At 39.8% G+C, this 22,427-nt stretch overlaps 1 protein-coding gene across 1 annotated transcript; it reads left to right on the top strand.

The window, feature by feature from the left end:
* Nucleotides 1-336: 336 nt before the first annotated feature.
* On the top strand, nucleotides 337-6,708 carry LOC308334217 (CD209 antigen-like protein C). The gene is made up of 6 exons (XM_080790855.1): nucleotides 337-566; nucleotides 3,947-4,039; nucleotides 4,439-4,600; nucleotides 4,942-5,084; nucleotides 5,365-5,486; nucleotides 5,591-6,708. Exons 1-6 carry the CDS (start codon nucleotides 479-481, stop codon nucleotides 5,721-5,723), a joined length of 741 nt encoding a protein of 246 aa, XP_080646981.1. The 5' UTR covers nucleotides 337-478; the 3' UTR covers nucleotides 5,724-6,708.
* The last annotated feature ends 15,719 nt before the right edge of the window (nucleotides 6,709-22,427 follow it).

Here is a 22,427-nt window from a genome sequence, read left to right as displayed (position 1 = left end):
TTGTTATGTTGCAAGTGTTGTGTCACGTCATTAGGATCCAGCTCTATATATTTCCTGTGTGCTTGTAATAAACTTTGTGAACCTTTAGCGTGATACGGTCTCGTGTCGCGTTATTGTTCTCCGGGGCCCGTCGACCGCCACCGCCGTACCAAAGGTATATACTTCAACCGGATTGTCACACACCACCCAGCCGGCACACACTACCTGTCTGTCAAACCAGCTGTCAAAATAACAGTGCTGTCATCGTTTAGGGTAGTGAAGATAGTATATAGGAACTCAGTGTGTTGTCAAAAACCTGCAGGAAGAATTGAAGTCATAAAGGTAAATGGCTGTAGCGAGGCATTCTGAAAACATTGAGGTCCAAGATGGAGACCAAGACGGTCCAGATTACGAGAATGAAACCACCGTCACTGCAAGAAGAACTGATGTAGAGAGAAAAAAGAAAAAGAAAAAAAAAAAAAAAGAAACTGATGTAGAAATGTCTGAAGAAGGACATTATGAGAGTCTTGATCGGCACAAGATAGTCGATGCCGTCTATGGAGATCTACGGACCAAGAAGAAGTCTGGTAAGAGATATTAGCCTACTAAGACTAAAAATCACCAATACAAACACGTTTAACCCTCTAACACCTGCATTAATTTCTACTTGCAAAAAATAGATTTCAACCTTACTACTACTTTGTACTACTAGGACTAAGGGCCGATTCATACTCCTGTTTCGGCGCTGTAGTGCCGAAATGATTTCGGCTCGTCAGAAAATTTCAGTAGCACCGAAGAGCCGACTTTAGGACGGTACCCGCCCCCCCGAACCTCAAATGACGTCAAATTGTAGGCTCTACAGCGCCGAACCGACTTTTATTCGGCTCTAAAATAGGAGTATGAATCGACCCTTTGACTAAAAAAAATAAAAAATGATGAAAATGTTATAATAATTATATAAATTAATAATTTACATTTGGGGGATATCTTTCACAATAATGTATAAAACATGTTCTAGACATTCTAATGATCACAAAAAAACATATATTACAATTATTTTACCTACTTTTATTAGGGTAAAGGTCAAAAGTCTTAGGTTAAAACATTTTCAAAATTGCCAGTCCAGACATTTATTATTTGTGTGAATGTCAGCCTCTGTGGGGGGTGTTTATATGTAAATATCATGACCAATGGCATTGAAATGGCATTGCAATGAACATCACTGATGACGTTTAGGTGAAAAAAGAACAGAAAAAAATTATATAATTTAGTAATTAATTAAATTAAAATTGTTGCTAAAAAGCAACGCTGGGTCTTAGAGGGTTAAACCTTTTAAAAGCCCTCTAAGACCCAGCGTTGCTTTATAGCAACAAGTTATATTTTAATTAATTACTTAATTATTATTACTAGTCCTTACCCGTTCTGAATATATGAACAGCAAATCATGTTCAGTGTGCCATGTAGCCTAATAGATCACATTACTGATAGGGGGGGAATTGTTTACAGACGGTCTTGGGAAGTTGGGTTGGGCACAAAAGTATAGCCTAAATAAATGCTGTAAGTACAATCATAAGTACACCATTGATGTGTGATGTAAATATGGTGGTGATATTCTGCCTATAAATGGAAGTTATTGAATATTTTCAAGTTCGGTGTTGCACTTTGTAGACGGTCCCTAACCGCTCACCGTCTGCTGCCCATGGAGATATAAGCTATTAAAACGGTGAACGCGGAGGTTGGCTTTTTGGCCTTCAAAGCAAGTTGTATAGTTTGTTCTTTATATAATCAGGATAAACATAATTTTATGTTTTGTGTGATTTATAGGAACGTGTCGTTGTCATTCGTTTGTCATTGTGTTATTTCCGACGGCACGGGATCTGTCTTCCCCAAACGTCTCCATTTGGCCACCCCGAGACCCCCGACAGATATAAAGCATTCCGTTGTGATCGTGCTGTTCAGTTGTGTCACGTAGCCACGCTGTGTGCGCGCAGGGCTGTAACCTGTCGTTGTCAGTGTCAAGGCTTTCAGCGTGCATGTAGCCCATGTGGCGAAGGAGGTGGTTGAGGAGGGGGCGGACAGTGTGGTCTCGAAACAGTGTTCGTGTGTGTGTGTGTGTGTGTGTGTGTGTGTGTGTGTGTGTGTGTGTTCACGTTAACATGCCTCCGTCCAACTGTCGGAGCTTTCAGGTGCCTGTGCCACGCAACCCGGCCGCGATGCTTCCCCAAAGAAGAAGTTGTGTCGACTGACGCAAGAGTATAGCTGTAATATGGGTCCGAGTTGTTTTCCTCGTGTGGGTCTGATGCCTGCCTGGGGGCGGTGTGAAAAAGGGGGAGTGCGTTGGAGAATGCAAGGGGGATGTTGCGCCGGAAACTGTGTCCCAGTGTTAATCTGTGTCCGTCCCAACATGCATTTCACTGGTGAGTGACACTGGTGACACGTGATTTGCGGGGAGATGAGTTGTTCAGTACTGTGCCCTGGGTGCGGTTGAATTATTATTTCATATAAATGGGTATTGTACTGTAAATATGACATGAATATGAATGCAAAGTAGTGGTTGAGGTGTGGACAGGCTAGCTGTTGGTGTTGTGCATGGACCATGGTGAGATGTGTGCAAACGGTGTGGTTTAGTATAGGAGAAGACGGCCAAAGGATGCAACACACACACACACACGCGGCGCCAAATTGTATAGGGCACTCTTTGTTGTGTTGCGGCGGTAGCTAGAGAAAGCATGCCAGTGCAGGTAACGGTAGAGAACGGTGGCCTGTGATGCAGGTGTCGCTAAGGGGCGGAGGCGTGTGAGGGTGCGAGGTTAATTCACTAATAAATTCATTATTAATCATTAATGTGTCAAATCGAAAAAAAAAATGCCCTTTTTTTCGACCATATTATGGTCAATGCCTGTGTGAAAAGTGGGAGTGGTTGGTGCAGGCGGTGAGCAGATACGGAGGTGTTTCTGACAGACAGACAGACAGACATTGACTGAATTATAGTATGATTTTAGTAGTAGTTCTTTTTTCACCTAAACGTCATCAGTGATGTTCTTTGCAATGCCATTTCAATGCCATTGGTCATGATATTTGCATATAAATACCCCCCACAGAGGCTGAAATTCACACAAATTAAATGTTTCTGGACTCTGACTTTTTTTTTAACCTATGACTTCTGACCTTTAACCCTAATAAAGTAAGTAAAATAATTGTAATATATGTTTTTTTGTGATCATTAGAATGTCTAGAACATTTTTATTCATTATTGTAAAAGATTTTTTTTTTGCATATTTTTTAGTCTTAGTCCTAGTAGTACAAAGTAGTAGTAAGGTTGAAATATATTTTTTGCAAGTAGAAATTAATGCGGGTCTTAGAGGGTTAAACCATAGGTTAAAAGATTTGATCTGATCTCCCTCCCTCCTTCTCCCACAGTATATGTTTGTGTGTGCGCATGTGTGTGCGTGTGTGTGTGTGTGTGTGTGTGTGTGTGTGTGTGTGTGTGTGTGTGTGTGCGTGTGTGCGTGTGTGTGTGTGTGTGTGTGTGTGTGTGCAAGAGAGATGGAGAGAGAGAGAGAGAGAGAGAGAGAGAGAGAAACTAGCAAAGCCCGAATGCCAAGATAAAATAGCATTTACGCTCGCATTACATCTTATGTCTATTTGTGAGTTCTCTGACTGAATTAACTAAGTACATCATTTACAAACAATCATGATAAGTGCCATTTTCATTAAACCAATCAAGGACTCTGAGAGTAATAATCAAGATAGTTACCATTTATTAACTTGTCAATAGTTCAAGCATCTCATCCTTGAAAGATGTCTACATATATTTATGCTTTTCCAGTCTTGACAAAGAATGTGAGACAGGAGAGTTGAGGCCGAGGACAGTTATAGAAGTGATTTTCAAAGTCATTTCAAAGTACTTTGGTCCGGTTGGGTTTAGCTAACAGCATTTACTCTGATCTTGTTTTTGTCTTAACAGGGAGAAGGCCTTTCAGAGTTGTTGTGGGTGTTGCTGTGTGTCTGGGGATTCTGTGTCTCACAATGGGTGTGATCATAGCCCAGGGTGTGCACTGTGAGTATATACGGTATTCACTAAACTACCACATTACTCACTCAGGGAGTTTGTTGCCTGACATTTTTGTAAATGCGACAAGTATTAAGGCCACCACAGTATTAACCCAGAACTTGTAACATTTTTTGTTTTTCTTTTTCATTTAAGTTTATTTTTGTGTGTGTGTGTAATTATTTGTTTACAAACATTGGGACTGGGCGCACGGGTGACTGTTTCATGTAATCAATTCCCAACAAATGATGAATAAAGTAGGCCTAGTGTTGACAATTTAATTCACGTAAATAATAACAACAACATTGAGTTTTTTCTTCTTCTCAAATAAAAATGTCCACGCAGATGCTTGACCTCATCATGAACAGTAGCAATAACTGTCTGTATCATCCATTTCTGTCCTTGCAGATCGTTCACCCTGCAGTAACAGCATGACCAACGACACCCGCAACGATACCCTGACCCTGGAGTTTACCCAGATACATATCCTGAAACAATCCTACAACAACCTGACGCAGGAGAAGGACCAGCTTCAAAGTGAAGTAAACCAGCTGAAGACACAGATAGCAGGTGAGAGAAGATACAGAATAAATTAAAATGGTATAAATAAAATAATAGTAGTGGAGTCAAAACTAACTACAATATTTGTAGAAGTAGTGAAGTGTATAAATAAGTATAAAGTAGGCCCATCACAAACTTGAAATACTTATCCGAAGTAAAAAATACCAGGAATGTTTACTTGAGTAAATGTATAGGGAGTAGAAAACACCATTGATAAAGTAGATGAATAGTTCTACCCTCCACTCCACTACATCTCTGACTACTATTATTATTATGTGTTATGTGTGTTATAATAGATTTTCAGTACATTGGAAATGTACTGAAGTAAATCTCCTGTTTGATGTTTGTAGACAGGCCGTGCCCCTGTGGATGGACGAAGTTTGGATACAGCTGTTACTACAGAACTCCTGGAGTGAAATCATGGCAGCGAAATAGAGACGAATGTCAGAGTCTAGGAGCTGATCTGGTGGTCATTAACAGTAGAGAAGAGCAGGTTAGTGTGTGTGTGTGTGTGTGTGTGTGTGTGTGTGTGTGTGTGTGTGTGTGTGTGTGTGTGTGTGTGTGTGTGTGTGTGTGTGTGTGTGTGAGACGTGTGTGTGTGTGTGTGTGTGTGTGTGTGTGTGTGTGTGTGTGTGTGTGACGTGTGTGTGTGTGTGTGTGTGTGTGTGTGTGTGTGTGTGTGTGTGTGTGTGTGCGCGTGCGTGTGCGTCGATCATTATAGTGAAGTGTATTGAATAGAATTAATGATGATTCAATCATGTACAAATAATCAGGTATTCATCGGAGGGTTCACCAGGCGTGGTGGTGGATCATCACGTGGATCATGGATTGGTCTGACCAGGACAGATCGGGAGGCCATTTGGACGTGGGTGGATGGAACACCACTGACAACAGAGTGAGACATTTGACATGTTTTCATTGTAATCAAAGTCTATCAAAGTCACTTTATTTGAGTGACTGAGTGGATGTGGTTAAATGAATACATTGTTTATTGTGCAGGTACTGGGGCAGTGGACAGCCTCGTAATGATGCAGACTGGAACTGTGCAGTCTACGTTCACAACACTGACCCTGGAGTATGGGGTAATGATGGATGTTCATTTACAGGGGCCTCAATATGTGAGACTAAGTGATGTTTGTTTTCACTTCATTGATGAAACTGCAGTTCAGTGTTCTGCTGCTACAGCAGTAATTAGTAGTGAAAATGATAAAAACTAAAAAATATATATATATCTTGAAGTACTACATGTTGTACCTATAACCACTTTAACACAAACCAACAACTACAGTATGATGCTTTAGCATGTTATTAATTTGGCTTTCACACCTTGACCCTATTCTGGGGACGAACATTCTGCGAAAATAGCAGATCTACAAGCCCACAGCGTGTCACAACACGATGCATTGTGAGCTTGTAGATCAGCTATTTTCACAGTGAAGATAGTGCAGAAGTTCTCAAAGTGTGGTGCGGGGGCCTATAGGAGTCATTGGTGCGGTTCCAGTGGGTCGCCAGATATATATATTTTTTTAATGAATTGTAGTTTGGCTATTCTTTTGTACATTTTAGAAAGATCTACACATTTATAATTTAGACTTTTACAAAAACGTCTCGGGGGTCTCTGACATAACGACCTTTAGATGGGGGTCAAATACATATCAATTACATACATTTGGGGGTCCTTGACATGGAAATGTTAGAGCCCTGGGCGACCCCAGTCAGAGTAGTTCTATTTTCGATGAAGCGATTTGATGTAGAGAGAAAATGTAGGAGGACCAAGAATAGAGCCCTGAGGGCAGGATCATGCAGGTTATGTTGGGTTGGAAATCTTTCATGTCCTAAACGTGTGATCACCAGGGCTCAGAGCATTAACGCTCCACAAGGGCTCATTCAAGTCAATCAGAAAGACCTCATGGGATTGTTTTGCCCTGCAAGCTCCCGATAGTCTCAAGAATGACCTCTGATCATGAAAGGCTAAAGCCCAGTCCACTTCGCAAATTGAACTAGTCACAACCCAAAGTGTGCCTTGTACCTGCTACGGGTCAATTCAGAGTCAGACCACTGCAACTTGTTACAACTGCATGTGTCGGACATGTGACGAACTGGGCTTTAGACCTCTGTGCCTTCCTTCTGTTTAGCCTTGCAGTGGCCAGACACTGGTCTGGCCAAAAAGCCAGGCGTCCCCTTCATTAAATGAAAAGAGTATATGTTTGTGGTCATATCATTTTATTTGCTAAAAGAAAAAATCCAATCACTGATGGTGAAGCTAAATTATGTCATTCTATTTAGCTATATATGCCATTTGTTTTAGCTTGTTCGCTCATATCATGTCTTTTTGATCTTCTTATATTCGTATTGTTAGTCTTTAACCACATGAACCTTGCATTGTTATTCATTATTATTATTCTAGTCATAATAGGTGAACATTCTGAGAAAATAGTCTTCAGAAATAGCAAATCTACAAGTTCACAACGCGTCACAAGGTACTTCTAGAGCTGCTTTTTTTGATGAAGCTGATTTTGGTCTAGCCGCTGTAGAGAAAGTAGTAGTGCAATATTATGTAGCTGTATTTTAACCCTGTTTTTTTATGAAAGCTTTTAATAAAACTTTACTTGACGAGAGCATTATTCAACTCTTTATTTAACAATTCTACTGATTAAACTAGAGTTGGTGAAAGTGGTGACACAAAGAAATGAGACAAAATTGGATCTGCAAAAGCTGTCACGCTCTCCTGATTGGTTGAAAAATGGCAACTCACCCGAACATGTATTATCTGTTTATTTAAGAGGTGGAGGGACGGGGAGACTTTTACTGAAGAAAAGCTCTATACTGTATAGTGAAAAACTGTATAGTGAGTGACTAAGTGATGATTGGCCTACTATCAGAGATATAGATAAAGCCCTGGTGATGTTTGGCTTATTAACCTGTTAAAAAGCCTAACAGATTCTAGCATGTTCACACTTCACACACTAAGTGTGACGTGCATGTGTTCGCCATGTTTTAAAACCAGATTTCACACCCCCATATGTCTCAGAAACACTGAGGAAGCTCGCTTCCTTCGACTTCTGTACGTTATTTAAAGTGGTATGCATGCATTTGTGAGTGACTTAATTTGATATTTTTGTGTCCTTTTTTGTTTGCACCGAACACCAGAAGAACACTCTATGTTAAATGACAGAAAAGGGAAGATGTTTTTCGAGTGCAGGGCACAGAGCAACTGTGGTTCACAAAGATATAAATGAGAAATTGTAATATTTAGGCGGGTTGATTGTGTATAAGCAGGGGCGGGGGGGAATGGTTTTTCTCCCCACAAAGCCAATTGACTGACTTCTATGTAAACCAGAATTCATTAGCCCCTGCTTTAAATAGCCAGCAGCCCCAATTTTCTAAATTAACTCAAACAGTGCTCATACAATTAAGCATGGCAGTGTCTATTAAGTATACATTATGTCTGGTAATAAAAGGCTGAACTTGGAGGACATGCGTGTCCAGTATAGGATTTTTCAAGAACTCCATTTGAGGCATTAAGGCTGACTCAGGTTCAGACACTGTCATCATGTGCATAAGTATGTCCTCAGTTTTCTTTTTAGACAAAATATCTATTATGAAATCTTTTACAGCATATTGTTGTTCTCCCCATGTTATATTCAGTTCAGGACAGTATTCTGTAGCACATTTGGCTGATTTAAAAACCTATTAAAGGAACCCAACGTGTTCACATAATTTTTTAGCGTGATGACAGTGAGACATGAGAGTGAAGTGAAGCAAGTGCTCGCCACATCCTCAATCCTTCTCGCTGTGGCATGTTTTTAAGCGAGAGGGGAACTCAGATGATGTAAGGATGGACTTAACGTCTCTCACACCCAGGCCCACAGCACGTCTGTGTAACAATGACAACCTGCTGCTATGTGTCAACACAACAAACTGGCCTTATTTAGACATGAAAAAGGTCCTTTTCTCCTATAGAGGTGATCGAACACTGCTTGGCTCCTCCTCCTCTGATGGGGGAGTCACCCAACTCTGCCAGTTCACGTAGCCCCAGTGATGCCGCCTCATCCGCCTCGCTGTGACTTTTTACACAGTACTCCCACGTCACAGACCCATGGTTTATAGTATAATCATGTAATAATGATAATTATAATAATGGATTTTATATATAATGCACTTTAAATTTGTATGAATCTCAAAGTGCGAATAAGTGAGTGCCGGTGTAGGCAGAGAAAAGAAGGAGATTTATTCCTCTTGGAAAAGCCAACGATGGTGGCACTCCGTTTAATTAATCAGACATAGAATGAACAACACAAAACTTGTCGCAGAGGTAAATACGTCAACACCTTGGAGGTGTGTTTCTTCACTCTTAAAGGTAACACACTATGCATTGCATTAAGGGAAAATGCTGCCTATGGTAAGAGGAACAACCATATTAAACATGGGCAAGAACGCAGTTACTTATACATGTGATTATGAACTGTCCTGTGTGTGCACTGCATATCCACCACAATATAGATAATCAATCTATAAGAGAAGAATGTACAGTCACTCTCATCCAGGGTGCCCAAAAGGTAGATTGCGATCTACCAGTAGATCACAAAGGCTGTACAGGTATAGATCACAGGGATCACATGTCCCTAAAGAATATTTAATTTAAACATATAAAAAACTATTTTTGGAATATGCCACTTGAGTTACTGTAGGTGACTTGATTGATTGACAAAAGGGGCCTCCTGTAAGCTCAAACTCACAATGCAATATTTTGTTTTCTGTAGCATTACAGATTAAAAACAAAAAAACTGTTAGATTTCTCCCAGTCTATTTCCCATTCCAAGTGCATTTGTCCCCTCAGGCACATATTTAAACTATTTTCACCTTTTCAGCAATGGTGGGTAGATCTTGTTGAGCTGATCATTTTAGTTGTTGTAAGATGTCGTAAGATGTTGTAAGATGTCGTAAGATGTCGTAAGATGTCGTAAGATTTACACCATGCCAGACTTGAGAGAGAGTGATGGAGAGAGAGGAGAGAGAGGACACACACACACACACACACACACACACACACACACACACACACACACACACACACACACACACACACACACACACACGGTTGTGCTAATCCTCTAATCACAAGGTTTGACTACTTGAACAGATCAAAGTTCGCTCAACATTTTAGGGATAAGACAGATCTGAGATCTGCTCTAAAACCAGACTTCACACAGCTCGATCTACTGCAGCCTGTTCCCTTAATTCTGCTGAATATGTCTGGCATTCAAATGGAGGACAGGACATGCATGTTGTGCACTTGCCCAGTATGACTTTTCAAGAGCCGCATCTACAACAAGCCAGTGTGGTTTATGTGTGTGAGTGTGTTTTCTAACAGAAAGTACAAATAAAGGTAAGTTCATACAGAGAGGTGGGGGGGGGGGGGGGGGGGAGAGAGACTGGGCCTAGTTGCTAATCCTCCAAAAAAGGTTTGACTAGTTGATCAGATCAAAATTCACCTCGTAGTATAGTGGTAGCGTATTTGACTCAATTACCCAGACAAAATAAAAGTGGCAGAACTTCTGGAAGTACGTGCTCTGGGCTTGTAGCTAAATCAAGGTTGTCACGTTAACTTATTGAGTTTGAGATGTATTTCCCCCCCCAGTGCAAAGGTACTGTATAGTCTAGACATCGTAATTTGCATTAGACTGCATGGTCTCTCTCCATAGTATTTCAATTCAGCTCCATTCAAAGTGTGGATAATAAACGTATAGGCTACCTTGTAGTAGGCTATGGACCGTTTGCAAGGATTCTACACTAAATAAAGTCCATTAATCTAGATTGACTTCACTTCAGATTCTGCACACTTGGATGCATCAAAACAGTGAGAAGGCTATATGTCATTCTTTAGCTTTTGTATGGCTCATGTAATAATTTGAGGACAGAGTTTTTATAATTCATTCTCATACCGGTATTGCTCAGATATTCTCATCTATAATTAAAGTACAGCAAGCAACAAAAGGTTAGCATTGTGCATTATGTCAAAGGCAACGCTTAACCCACACTAACCTCAACTCATAAATGTCACCATGATATTTAAGTGTTATAAAATGCCACTGATCTCAGGAACAAGTGGGACTAGAGACCTCAGCATCAGACATTATTAATGAGGACTCAGGGCAAAAAGTATGCAGAAAGTTACTGATATGCCACTGGAAATGCTGGGGCAAAAGATTACCCTTTCATGAATTCCAATGTTTTTGATTTATTTGTTAACAACATGGTCACATTTCATTATTTTATAATATACAAAGTTTTACGGATAGCAATCTGAATACACTGTAACGTAAAGTCAAACTTCTGACGACAACTGTAAATGTTAAATTGGACCTCTATGCCTACTAGAAATATCACATACAATACGATACACATACACAGAATATCTTATATCCCCAACCACAATTTGGGACACATTTGTGTAAATTTAAATGATATCATAGCATCATAGTATATGCATATTTGGATATATATGCACCATATACATTTGAGATATTATTATAATTATTGTAATATGATGCATATGTTCCATCCAGGGACAGTATGCAGGTGCTGAGTGGACCCTGGGCTGACCTGGCTCTGCTCTACAGACAGATAAACAGTCAGTCAGTCAGACAGACAGACAGACAGCTCTCTACCTGTCTCTCTGTTAGTCCTGCTGCTGTTTCTGTCTGTCTGCCTCCTGCTGGTACAGCTGACTGTCTACCTCACATGGAAACTCAGAGAGGGTGAGACTCATGATCACATCTTAATGTCTGGATGCTGTCAATGTGTTCACAAGAGACACGTGTAGATTAGGCCTACTGTACAGGCTTTTAACTCCCACTGGGGCTGCAGTGCACACTACAATACATGTACTGTATGTGTTCTGTATTCAGAGAAGCTTTGGGCAACTTTACATTTAAACGTAACATTGTTCCACACCACAGTTACCAGGCACTTATAGAGCCACCCAAACTTCTAGCGTTGGTAAAGGTGAAAACATTGTTTCCTGTCATGACGGACATAACAGAGCTCAAGCTCACAGCCTCAATAATAAAGCACTAACCATGTGTACAATGATGCCATTTAATTCTGTGTTGTTTTAGTCAACGTCACTTTTAAACCACATCCTCTGTCAAAGCTGGCCTTCCCTTCCCTCTGCAGGCTTTCATTTCACAAAATGCTGTTGACAGGATATCTCTTCTGATTGATTGATTGATTGATTGATTGATTGATTCCTAATTAACAGTTTGCAGAAAAGAGCACAAGAAAGTACAGTTCAATACAAGGTCTGCTAAGAGGATTTTTAATAAAATAAGCCAATAAAGCACTATGGCTTGTTTCCGTCTGGGTCATTCATATTCAATTAATCTGAACATCGATCTGAACATATACACCACAATAAATACTTTAATATGACTCCAATTAATTAACATTTATTTAAACGTTATATGCTGCATGACTCATGCACAAACAAACACACACCTCTATATCTCCATTAATCTCCTCGTCCTCTTTCCTCTCTTGTCTCCAAGTTGAAGCTGAGCTGTCAGACCTCCCACGGGATAGAAGCAGCACCATCTACTGGCCACGGAACAGAACTACACCCTCTAGACACAGAACTGACACTGGTTCAGTCACACACCTGACAGAAGAGAAAACACACAAGACACTTCATGAAGCTGCCAGTTAAACTACTGGTGGTGGTTGGTTGACTATGAGGAAACCATGGGGAGATGTTACAGGGACTGCCCTTAAGTCAGACCTCCTGTTAGGCCGGATGTTTTTCAGTACAAGTGGTGGCATTAGGCCTCGGCCGAGCGAGGCGGAAGAGTATCTGCTCTCTGCGTGCTGGTTGTGGTGGGTCGGTCTATAGGCTAAAATGTCAGGGCCGTATCTTTACCCAGTCCGGCCCTGGAACCAACACATGCACAAACCGGACACACGTGTACATATTTTTTGTGTCATTGTAGCCGGTTTGAGCTCTGCGTTGTGTTTAGATGTAGGACAAGGGGACTCGATCGGGATCACTCTTTAGCCTTTGGCATATTTATTTCTGTATGAAATAAAGAGTCACACACAAAATGCAGCAGGCATTTACATCACTCACATTACACCTTGCAACACACCAACTCTCTCCAAGCTGGCTTCAAGCAAGAGAGAGCAAGCCAACAATGATTTACAAAATACATCATCTGTTACAAAACATTCACATTACATCACAAATACATTTGAAATGAATACACCACTGGCTAAACAGTATTTTATATAAAAGTAAATAAAACAAAACACTTAGTACAAACATACAATAAATCATGGGACTCTGGGAGCAACAAAAACATGTATGTATGAAATTAAGAGACACACAAAATGCAGCAGGCATTTAGCACAGCACACCTCTGCAACACACCAGCTGTAATGAAGGACAATTGACAATCAAGCATGCTGCAGTCTCTGCTGTGTGTGTTAGAGACAGTGCTGCTAAACAAACTACCAAAATGTCACTAAATAGTTGGTCAAAACACTTAAACCTTTGCAAAGCAAACACATAGTAACATAAAGACTTGAATTATGACAATATTTCACTGTTTGCATTGGTTAAATGCACTTAAAACAACTTTGGAACAAAAATCTACTAAGAGCAGAGAACAAACCCACGGGAGACATACTTTGGTTGGACATACCATTGGTTAGCAATTTAGCATTGGTCCGACTGGATTAAGGTTTGGTGAGGGGGTGCATTAAGGTGACCGGATAGGCCTATATCTCACAGCCCTTCCCCGCCCCCTTTCTAGACCTATGGTGTTGACGTGACGTTACTCCATAGACATGTTAAAAGACCTACATTCAGAAGCCATAAACAACGCTTTTTCTGAAGGTAAACTTTATTCTATTTGTCCAAGATGTTAGGACCGCTAAACCAAATAGAATAAAGTTTATGCGTTGTTTATGGCTTCTGAATGTATGTCTTTTAACATACATAAAGTCTATGGAGTGACGTCACGTCAACAGGAGTGAGGACTTTAAAATAAAATAACACATAATGCTCCCAAAACTATCTATTGCACAAAACATTACAAAATAAAAGTGTCAATAAATAATATGGCATGTGAGGGATCTTTGGTGGAATGCATTCATTCGCTTGTATATCTTATATTACCTGCTACATCATTTTGACTAAAACCTGTCAGCTCCTTATTTGTCATTGAACTTTTATTTAAAATCGTTGGTGGTGTTCTTAAAACTGGACAGTTGTGTGTTGTGTAACTTTATAGAGAGATCATGAAATGATAGCAGGGAAATTGCATAAGCGTGTCTGCTCTGACTTGTACTGTACATACGTTTTCCACAATATCAATTGCGCTTTCAAAGCCAGTATGAAATAGGAAGTGCGGTAGGTTACGTCATTTCTAAAGGCAACGGCCTGAACTCTTAAAGTCACAGAACATTGGATCACAATACAATATAATGCTTGGGCAAGCTTGGAAGCACTATTAACCACGATACCTGTGTGCGTGCGTGTGTGTGTGTGTGTGTGTGTGTGTGTGTGTGTGTGTGTGTGTGTGTGTGCATACAGTGTGATCTGTCAAAATAACAGTGCTGTCATCGTTTAGGGTAGTGAAGATAATATATATAGGAAATCAGTGTGTTGTGAAGAGGTCAAAAACCTGCAGGAAGAATTTAAGTCATAAAGGTACAGATGGCTGTAGCGAGGCCTTCTGAAAACATTGAGGTCCAAGATGCAGACTACGAGAATGAAACCACCGTCACTGCAAGAAGAACTAATGTAGAAATGTCTGAAGAAGGACATTATGAGAGTCTTGATCGGCACAAGATAGACGATGCCGTCTATGGAGATCTACGGACCAAGAAGAAGTCTGGTAAGAGATATTACTAAGACTAAAAATCACCAATACAAACACGTTTAAACCTTTTAAAAACCCTCTAAGACCCAGCGTTGCTTTATAGCAACAAGTTATATTTTAATTAATTACTTAATTTTTATTTTTATTTTTTTCTGTTATTTTTTTACCTAAACGTCATCAGTGGTGTTCATTGCAATGCCATTTCAATGCCATTGGTCATGATATTTGCATATAAATACCCACCACAGAGGCTGAAATTCACACAAATTAAAAGTTTCTGGACTGCAGTGCAATTTAGATATTTTTTTAACCTATGACTTTTGACCTTTAACCCTAATAAAGTAAGTAAAATAATTGTAATATATGTTTTTTGTGATCATTGGAATGTCTAGAACATGTTTTATTCATTATTGTGAAAGATATCCCCCAAATGTAAATTATTAATTTATTAATTTATTATATAATTATTATACATTTTATAATTTTATATTTTTGTAACATCATTTTTAGTCTTTGTCCTAGTAGTACAAAGTAGTAGTAAGGTTGAAATACATTTTTTGCAAGTAGAAATTAATGCAGGTCTTAGAGGGTTAAACCATAGGTTCAAAGATTTTAACTGATCTCCCTCCCTCCTTCTCCCACAGTATGTATATGTTTGTGTGTGTGCATGTGTGTGCGTGTGCATGTGTGTGTTGTGTGCGTGTGTGTGTGTGTGTGCATGTGTGTGTTGTGTGTGTGTGTGTGTGTGTGTGTGTGTGTGTGTGTGTGTGTGTGTGTGTGTGTGTGTGTGTGTGTGTGTGTGTGTGTGTGTGTGTGTGTGTGCAAGAGAGAGAGAGAGAGAGAGAGAGAGAGAGAGAGAGAGAGAGAGAAACTAGCAAAGCCCGAATGCCAAGATAAAATAGCATTTACGCTCGCATTACATCTTATGTCTATTTGTGAGTTCTCTGACTGAATTAACTAAGTACATCATTTACAAACAATCATGATAAGTGCCATTTTCATTAAACCAATCAAGGACTCTGAGAGTAATAATCAAGATAGTTACCATTTATTAACTTGTCAATAGTTCAAGCCTCTCATCCTTGAAAGATGTGACATATATTTATGCTTTTCCAGTCTTGACAAAGAATGTGAGACAGGAGAGTTGAGGCCGAGGACAGTTATAGAAGTGATTTTCAAAGTCATTTCAAAGTACTTTGGTCCGGTTGGGTTTAGCTAACAGCATTTACTCTGATCTTGTTTTTGTCTTAACAGGGAGAAGGCCTTTCAGAGTTGTTGTGGGTGTTGCTGTGTGTCTGGGGATTCTGTGTCTCATAATGGGTGTGATCATAGCCCAGGGTGTGCACTGTGAGTATATACGGTATTCACTAAACTACCACATTACTCACTCAGGGAGTTTGTTGCCTGACATTTTTGTAAATGCGACAAGTATTAAGGCCACCACAGTATTAACCCAGAACTTGTAACATTTTTTGTTTTTGTTTTTCATTTAAGTTTATTTGTGTGTGTGTGTAATTATTTGTTTACAAACATTGGGACTGGGCGCACGGGTGACTGTTTCATGTAATCAATTCCCAACAGATGATGAATAAAGTATAGGCCTAGTGTTGACAATTTAATTCACGTAAATAATAACAACAACATTGAGTTTTTTCTTCTTCTCAAATAAAAATGTCCACGCAGATGCTTGACCTCATCATGAACAGTAGCAATAACTGTCTGTATCATCCATTTCTGTCCTTGCAGATCGTTCACCCTGCAGTAACAGCATGACCAACGACACCCGCAACGATACCCTGACCCTGGAGTTTACCCAGATACATATCCTGAACAACAACCTGACGCAGGAGAAGGACCAGCTTCAAAGTGAAGTAAACCAGCTGAAGACACAGATAGCAGGTGAGAGAAGATACAGAATAAATTAAAATGGTATAAATAAAATAATAGTAGTGGAGTCAAAACTAACTACAATATTTGTAGAAGTAGTGAAGTGTATAAATAAGTATAAAGTAGGCCCATCACAAACTTGAAATACTTATCCGAAGTAAAAAATACCAGGAATGTTTACTTGAGTAAATGTATAGGGAGTAGAAAACACCATTGATAAAGTAGATGAATAGTTCTACCCTCCACTCCACTACATCTCTGAATACTATTATTATTATGTGTTATGTGTGTTATAATAGATTTTCAGTACATTGGAAATGTACTGAAGTAAATCTCCTGTTTGATGTTTGTAGACAGGCCGTGTCCCTGTGGATGGACGAAGTTTGGATACAGCTGTTACTACAGAACTACTGGAGGGAAAACATGGCAGGAAGCTAGAGAGTACTGTCTGAATCAAGGAGCTGATCTGGTGGTCATTAACAGCAGAGAAGAGCAGGTTAGTGTGTGTGTGTGTGTGTGTGTGTGTGTGTGTGTGTGTGTGTGTGTGTGTGTGTGTGTGTGTGTGTGTGTGTGTGTGTGTGTGTGTGTGTGTGTGTGTGTGTGTGCGCGTGCGTGTGCGTCGATCATTATAGTGAAGTGTATTGAATAGAATTAATGATGATTCAATCATGTACAAATAATCAGGTATTCATCGGAGGGTTGAGGACTGAGGGGTCTTATGGATCATGGATTGGTCTGAACAGGACTCAGGGCAGCTGGACGTGGGTGGATGGAACACCACTGACAACAGAGTGAGACATTTGAAATGTTTTCATTGTAATCAAAGTCTATATCAAAGTCACTTTATTTGAGTGACTGAGTGGATGTGGCTAAATAAATACATTGTTTATTGTGCAGGTACTGGGCCAGTGGATGGCCTCGTAATGATGGAGACAGGAACTGTGCAGCCTACGATCACGGGACTGACCCTGGAGCATGGTATAATGTGGGATGTTCAGCTACAGTGTCATCAATCTGTGAGACTAAGTGATGTTTGTTTTCACTTCATTGATGAAACTGCAGTTCAGTGTTCTGCTGCTACAGCAGTAATTAGTAGTGAAAATGATAAAAACTAAAAAAAAAATATATATATCTTTAAGTACTACATGTTGTACCTATAACCACTTTAACACAAACCAACAACTACAGTATGATGCTTTAGCATGTTATTCATTTGGCTTTCACACCTTGACCCTATTCTGGGGACGAACATTCTGCGAAAATAGCAGATCTACAAGCCCACAGCGTGTCACAACACGATGCATTGTGAGCTTGTAGATCAGCTATTTTCACAGTGAAATAGTGCAGAAGTTCTCAAAGTGTGGTGCGGGGGCCCCTATAGGAGTCATTGGTGCGGTTCCCGGTTCCAGTGAGTCGCCAGATATATATATATATATATATATATATTTTTTTTTTTAAGAATTGTAGTTAGTAGTTACAATTTTTTTGTACATTTTAGAAAAATCTACACATTTATAATTTAGACTTTTACAAAAACGTCTCGGGGGTCTCTGACATAACGACCTTTAGATGGGGGTCAAATACATATCAATTACATACATTTGGGGGTCCTTGACATGGAAATGTTAGAGCCCTGGGCGACCCCAGTCAGAGTAGTTCTATTTTCGATGAAGCGATTTGATGTAGAGAGAAAATGTAGGAGGACCAAGAATAGAGCCCTGAGGGCAGGATCATGCAGGATGTTGGAAAACTTTCATGTCCTAAACGTGTGATCAGCAGGGCTCAGAGCATTAACGCTCCACAAGGGCTCATTCAAGTCAATCAGAAAGACCTCATGGGATTGTTTTGACCAAGCTCCCGATAGTCTCAAGAATGACCTCTGATCATGAAAGGCTAAAGCCCAGTCCACTTCGCAAATTGAACTAGTCACAACCAAAAGTGTGCCTATACCTGCTACGGGTCAATTCAGAGTCAGACCACTGCAACTTGTTACAACTGCATGTGTCGGACATGTGACGAACTGGGCTTTAGACCTCTGTGCCTTCCTTCTGTTTAGAAGACTCCAGTGGCCAGAATCCAATAAGTTCTGATGGTGAAGCTAAATTTCATTCTATTTAGCTATATATGCCATTTGTTTTAGCTTGTTCGCTCATATCATGTCTTTTTGATCTTCTTATATTCGTATTGTTAGTCTTTAACCACATGAACCTTGCATTGTTATTCATTATTATTATTCTAGTCATAATAGGTGAACATTCTGAGAAAATAGTCTTCAAAAATAGCAAATCTACAAGTTCACAACGCGTCACAAGGTACTTCTAGAGCTGCTTTTTTTGATGAAGCTGATTTTGGTCTAGCCGCTGTAGAGAAAGTAGTAGTGCAATATTATGTAGCTGTATTTTAACCCTGTTTTTATGAAAGCTTTTAATAAAACTTTACTTGACAAGAGCATTATTCAATTCTTTATTTAACAATTCTACTGATTAAACTAGAGTTGGTGAAAGTGGTGACACAAAGAAATGAGACAAAATTGGATCTGCAAAAGCTGTCACGCTCTCCTGATTGGTTGAAAAATGGCAACTCACCCGAACATGTATTATCTGTTTATTTAAGAGGTGGAGGGACGGGGAGACTTTTACTGAAGAAAAGCTCTATACTGTATAGTGAAAAACTGTATAGTTAGTGACTAAGTGATGATTGGCCTACTATCAGAGATATAGATAAAGCCCTGGTGATTTTTGGCTTATTAACCTGTTAAAAAGCCTAACAGATTCTAGCATGTTCACACTTCACACACTAAGTGTGACGTGCATGTGTTCGCCATGTTTTAAAACCAGATTTCACACCCCCATATGTCTCAGAAACACTGAGGAAGCTCGCTTCCTTCGACTTCTGTACGTTATTTAAAGTGGTATGGTATGCATGCATTTGTGAGTGACTTAATTTGATATTTTTGTGTCCTTTTTTGTTTGCACCGAACACCAGAAGAACACTTTATGTTAAATGACAGAAAAGGGAAGATGTTTTTTGAGTGCAGGGCACAGAGCAACTGTGGTTCACAAAGATATAAATGAGAAATTGTAATATTTAGGCGGGTTGATTGTGTATAGGCAGGGGCGGGGGGGAATGGTGTTTCTCCCCACAAAGCCAATTGACTGACTTGTATGTAAACCAGAATTCATTAGCCCCTGCTCTAAATAGCCAGCAGCCCCAATTTTCTAAATTAACTCAAACAGTGCTCATAAAATTAAGCATGGCAGTGTCTATTATGTATACATTATTTCTGGTATTAAAAGGCTGAACTGGGAGGTATAACCAGTATAGGATTTTTCAAGAACTCCATTTGAGGCATTAAGGCCGACTCAGGTTCAGACACTGTCATCATGTGCATATTGCATAAGTATGTCCTCAGTTTTCTTTTTAGACAAAATATCTATTATGAAATGTTTTACAGCATATTGTTGTTCTCCCCATGTTATATTCAGTTCAGGACAGTATTCTGTAGCACATTTGGCTGATTTAAAAACCTATTAAAGGAACCCAACGTGTTCACATAATTTTTTAGCGTGATGACAGTGAGACATGAGAGTGAAGTGAAGCAAGTGCTCGCCACATCCTCAATCCTTCTCGCTGTGGCATGTTTTTAAGCGAGAGGGGAACTCAGATGATGTAAGAATGGATTTCACGTCTCTCACACCCAGGCCCACAGCACGTCTCTGTAACAATGACAACCTGCTGCTATGTGTCAGGAGGAGGAAACACAACAAACTGGCCTTATTTAGACATGAAAAAGGTCAGTTTCTCCTATAGAGGTGCTAGCACTGCTTGGCTCCTCCTCCTCTGATGGGGGAGTCACCCAACTCTGCCAGGTCACGTAGCCCCAGTGATACCGCCTCATCCGCCTCGCTGTAACTTTTTACACAGTACTCCCACGTCACAGACCCATGGTTTATAGTATAATCATGTAATAATGATAATTATAATAATGGATTTTTATATATAATGCACTTTAAATTTGTATGAATCTCAAAGTGCAAATAAGTGAGTGCCGGTGTAGGCAGAGAAAAGAAGGAGATTTATTCCTCTTGGAAAAGCCAACGATGGTGGCACTCCGTTTAATCAGTCAGACATAGAATGAACAACACAAAACTTGTCGCAGAGGTAAATACGTCAACACCTTGGAGGTGTGTTTCTTCACTCTTACTTAACACACTATGCATTGCATTAAGGGAAAATGCTGCCTATGGTAAGAGGAACATGACCATATTAAACATGGGCAAGAACGCAGTTACTTATACATGTGATTATGAACTGTCCTGTGTGTGCACTGCATATCCACCACAATATAGATAATCAATCTATAAGAGAAGAATGTACAGTCACTCTCATCCAGGGTGCCCAAAAGGTAGATTGCGATCTACCAGTAGATCACAAAGGCTGTATAGGTATAGATCACAGGACATATAATATATAATATTTAATTTAAACATATAAAAAACTATTTTCGGAATATGCCACTTGAGTTACTGTAGGTGACTTGATTGATTGACAAAAGGGGGCCTGTAAGCTCAAACTCACAATGCAATATTTTGTTTTCTGTAGCATTACAGATTAAAAACAAAAAAAGTTTAAACTGTTAGATTTCTCCCCCTCTATTTCCCATTCCAAGTGCATTTGCCCCCTCAGGCACATATTTAAACTATTTTCACCTTTTCAGCAATGGTGGGTAGATCTTGTTGAGCTGATCATTTTAGTTGTTGTAAGATGTCGTAAGATGTTGTAAGATGTCGTAAGATGTTGTAAGATGTTGTAAGATTTACACCATGCCAGACTTGAGAGAGAGTGATGGAGAGAGAGGACAGAGAGGACACACACACACACACACACACACACACACACACACGGTTGTGCTAATCCTCTAATCACAAGGTTTGACTACTTGAACAGATCAAAGTTCGCTCAACATTTTAGGGATAAGACAGATCTGAGATCTGCTCTAAAACCAGACTTCACACAGCTCGATCTACTGCAGCCTGTTCCCAGTTCTGCTGATTATGTCTGGCATTAAAATGGAGGACAGGACATGCATGTTGTGCACTTGCCCAGTATGACTTTTCAAGAGCCGCATCTACAACAAGCCAGTGTGGTTTATGTGTGTGAGTGTGTTTTCTAACAGAAAGTACAAATAAAGGTAAGTTCATACAGAGAGGTGGGGGTGGGGGGGGGGGGGGGGGGGGGGGAGACTGGGCCTAGTTGCTAATCCTCTAATAATCACAAGGTTTGACTAGTTGATCAGATCAAAGTTCACCTCGTAGTATAGTGGTAGTGTAGTTGACTCAATTCCCCAGACAAAATAAAAGTGGCAGAACTTCTGGAAGTACGTGCTCTGGGCTTGTAGCTAAATCAAGGTTGTCACGTTGACTTATTGAGTTTGAGATGTATTTCCCCCCAGTGCAAAGGTACTGTATAGTCTAGACATCATAATTTGCATTAGACTGCAAGCAACAAAAGGTTAGCATTGTGCATTATGTCAAAGGCAACGCTTGACACAAACTAACCTCAACTCATAAATGTCACCATGATATTTAAGTGCCACTGATCTTAGGAACAAGTGGGACTAGAGACCTCAGCATCAGACATTAATGAGGACTCAGGGCAAAAAGTATGCAGAAAGTTACTGATATGCCACTGGAAATGCTGGGGCAAAAGATTACCCTTTCATGAATTCCAATGTTTTTGATTTATTTGTTAACAACATGGTCACATTTCATTATTTTAAGTTTTACGGATAGCAATCTGAACACACTGTAACGTAAAGTCAAACCTCTGACGACAACTGTAAATGTTAAATTGGACCTCTATGCCTACTAGAAATATCACATACAATACGATACACATACACAGAATATCTTATATCCCCAACCACAATTTGGGACACATTTGTGTAAATTAAAATTATATCATAGCATCATAGTATATGAATATTTGGATATATATGCGCCATATATATTTGAGATATTATTATTATTATTGTAATATGTTCCATCCAGGGACAGTATGCAGGTGCT

The sequence above is a fragment of the Protomyctophum bolini genome (genome assembly GCF_963924005.1).
Source record: "Protomyctophum bolini genome assembly, chromosome: 19".
Taxonomy (NCBI): Eukaryota; Metazoa; Chordata; class Actinopteri; order Myctophiformes; family Myctophidae; genus Protomyctophum; species Protomyctophum bolini.
This window is presented reverse-complemented; position numbering and strand designations above follow the sequence as displayed.

Excerpts from the sequence above, each read along its gene's own strand:
- LOC308334217 (XM_080790855.1), top strand. The coding sequence starts at position 479 with ATGTCTGAAGAAGGACATTATGAGAGTCTTGATCGGCACAAGATAGTC. Across the intron at positions 567-3,946 it reads ACGGACCAAGAAGAAGTCTG|GGAGAAGGCCTTTCAGAGTT; the intron begins GTAAGAGATATT and ends TTGTCTTAACAG. Across the intron at positions 4,601-4,941 it reads GCTGAAGACACAGATAGCAG|ACAGGCCGTGCCCCTGTGGA; the intron begins GTGAGAGAAGAT and ends TGATGTTTGTAG.